This window comes from Teleopsis dalmanni, chromosome 2 (assembly GCF_002237135.1).
Source record: "Teleopsis dalmanni isolate 2A chromosome 2, ASM223713v2, whole genome shotgun sequence".
Taxonomy (NCBI): Eukaryota; Metazoa; Arthropoda; class Insecta; order Diptera; family Diopsidae; genus Teleopsis; species Teleopsis dalmanni.
In genome coordinates, this window is record NC_051847.1 from 199905599 (window position 1) to 199909129 (window position 3531).

General features: G+C 31.1%; 1 protein-coding gene across 1 annotated transcript in view; it reads right to left on the reverse strand.

Moving 5' to 3' along the window:
* Positions 1-1187: 1187 nt before the first annotated feature.
* Positions 1188-3531, reverse strand: part of LOC119676547 (putative uncharacterized protein DDB_G0286901) — a 41188-nt gene continuing 38844 nt past the window's right edge. The window contains exon 6 of the mRNA XM_038087788.1: positions 1188-1197. Coding sequence (XP_037943716.1) covers positions 1188-1197 — 10 coding nt within the window. The remainder of the gene's footprint in view (positions 1198-3531) is intronic.

A 3531-nucleotide genomic window follows, 5' to 3' on the forward strand; every position in this document is an offset into this window, starting at 1 on the left:
CTATTATAAATGTAGCATACGACAACTGATGTTTTAATTATATTTTATCTATAGAAACTTAATTTTTTTCTTAAAGTAGAATTTATTCATTTATATACTTATACACTGTGATATACTAATAGATAAATATAGGTTGCCTGCAACAGATAATGAATTATTATAGCTTTTGTCAGAATATTCTTAATTAGCAGCCACAATAAAACCGATTGCACTTCTTAAAATAGCACTATTAAACACTTTCAACTAAAGAACTATTTTTACTGATCCAGAAAAAGTCGTTATAAAAATAATAAAAACATGTGTTTTCTAAATCTATAAAAAAAACGTTCCCCAAACCGACCCCATATGAAGGAAATCATTTTAATTTAAATAAAAACAAGTCTAAATATATTAAAGGGCACTCTAACCATTTAAAAGAACAAAAAACAAAATGCATTAAAAATATAAAAAAACTAAACTCTACAAAACGTTGAACCAATCAAATCAATTTGCTATACAAATGCATATACAAAAACAAATTGAAGAAAATAAAGAAAAACCACAACAACAAATTGAATGATAGCTAAAATATGCAAGCAGCGTTAAATGATCCCAAACAAAAAATTCGTAACGACACACTTGCACAAGGAAACAAACGCAAACAACAACAAAAGCAATAACGACAGTAGCTGCACACACAACAATTTCTAATTAGAATTATGACATTTGGAGCATATTAAAGACCCCCAGCACCTGATAAAGTTGTTTGGCTTTGTGTTTGTTGTTATTATTGTTGTTGTTGCTTGAAGAGTTTAATGTTTACATTGAATTGTGCAATGATATTTTTAAGTGTGTAATGTACACATGCGCATCAATAGTGCACCCTCGATCGTTGAGTCTGGGTACGAGCGGCTTAAGTTTGATTGCTTAAAATAGCTTCTAATAATAGACACAAGCCAGTCTACTGTGTAGTCTAAACACTCAAGTTTGTGTAAGTTTTTATTGCTTTGAAGTGTTGAACGTTATGGAAGCAGTTATGCATATATTTCTGCTATATTTTTTGTCTTTGCACTTTGACTAGTATTCACACGGAGTAATTTTAACTGAATTATTTATTTATATATACTATTAACATATATAATAAAGGAGAACCAAAATAAAAAAAGATTACTGGGATAATGTACCAGGATTAACATAATCCAAATCACTTATTGGTACCTATAACAATAAGAGTGTGTATGAACCTATTAAAAGAAAAACTTAGAATCCTAACAGGAATCCTAACAAGGACTCTAACACTGCAAACTAAAATACCATCTTACGAGATAGGGTATACATACAGATGCAAACTATCGCACATACGGAATAGGCTCCTGGATATGTATATTCTTACGGAGGAGGCAATAAAACTCTGTAAAGTAGGTTCTATACTACTTTTTATTGACGTAACAGGGTTTAGAGATCTACTCTAAACCCTGAAGGAGGCACAAAATACCCGACGGTCGCAGTGCCACATCCCATAACATTAAGAGTATAACACAGCATATATAATACATTTTCACTACAAGCTTCCATTATTAATATACTTTAAATAACCAATTATAGTTGCAATGTAGAATATAATTGACCTAAAAACGATTAGCTAAATTTTTAATGATATTAATAAGCTAAGTTTAGTGGTCACTTAGTATTATTATCAGAAATGCGAAAATGTTTGTAAATCTTGTCATTCCAAAAACTTTTTTAAGAACATATCATAAATACTCGTATACTCTTATAGAGAAAAATGCAGCTAAGAAACTAAGAGCAGGGTTACCACATTACAGCCACCTCCTTGTATCTTAATATATTATTATGCTTTTAATAAGATTTAAAAGATCACATTTGAATGTAATATTTATATTCTTCATAATCTACACATATGTGATCTTGTGAAGGAAAACGTTCCTTATCTGTCATAGCAGTATATAAGAAACGCTCATAATTTCACTATAGATCATGAAAACTCTGCAGTTAATATTAAAAGAAATATATACTTAATATAGTATTCTGCTTTTAAAAATAATTTAAATATTAAATTTAAATATAATATTTTAATATTATTCATACTCTTCACTTATGTGATCTTATGAAGGATATCTGCTACCTTAATTTCACTTATAGATCATAAAAACTCTGTTTGGAAAAATTATATCTTTATGTATTATATTTATAACTTATTCTACAATAGGACGTCGTTTGCAGAATTCCGATTCTTGTGAATTTATTCGTACTTTTGTCGATTATCGATTCAAGTATGAATAGCCACTCAATAAATCATACTTCGATTTTTACGTGTAGGTAACTATAGAGAGTCATAGCCAATTAGAGTTTTGAAGTGAATTTTTAGAATTATATTGTGTTGATTGTTGCTTACATTTGGTAAGGTTAGCTGGAAATGATGATGGATCACTGTAGCCTGCATCCTATAGTGACTCTAGTTGCTATTCACTTTTTTTATAAGATACCTTCTTATGAAGCAACTAATTACACAATTAAACTTCAGTCCATAGAACTAAATGAATAATCAGTTTCTAGTTGGATTAATCTCGAATCCATTGCTATCTATTCAAGTATGCCAACTACCCGGTTTTTGCTTGCCAGTAGCTGCAGCGAACCATTATGTTCGACGAAAATATTAAGCTGAGTTTTTAAATAATAATGATTTGATTACTGTTAGAATATCTGCCTTCAGTAACATTGACTCAAGAACCAAAATCGCATGCACCTCGACTTATAGAGTGCAAAATTGTGACTATCACCACAATCTGCACGATTGTTCGTACCACTGCACGAAGAGTCTTGTCAAGTTTTGAAATCGTTAGTGTATCGTGTGATCGCTTTTGTTTCACATCAGAAATGATATATTTCCAATGCATACAATCGCAAATGAGGACTTGGACCTTACTGCCGAAAATCATGAGATCTATGCTAACGCAAACCTCTATACCAGTTTATGGATAGAGTTGAGGCTAAAAAACTTCTACATACAAGGGTGGTTTGATAAGTCAGTGACTTTTTGAATAAAAACTAATTTTTTTCGGCAAATAAACAATTTATTTTTCTACATTATCACCTTTTAGCTCGATACATTTAGTCCAGCGTTTTTCCAATTTACTTATTCCCTCCAAATAATAAGTTTTCTCAAAGCTCTCAAAATACGGAGTGGTTGAAAGCCCAAACATTTCATTAAGGTTTTGAAAATAGACGCAATATTGTCCTAAAATCTGGAGAATATGCTGGATGGGGTAGCAGCTCGTATCCCAAATCGTGGATTTTGGCCAGTAATGCTTAATCAACACACGAAATTCACTTATTTTCATTTTCGTAAACTGAACGATGTAGCTTGCTCAAAATTAGAAAGTTGCCCACTGATAGATTACAGCTGACGGTAGAACTGTTGCATTTGGAGTAACTGCGCGAGAAATTCAAAAGGACTTATCAAACCGCCCTCGTATATTTATGTATGTATAGATATATCAAATATCTATTTCCTTTAATAGCAGTTAATGC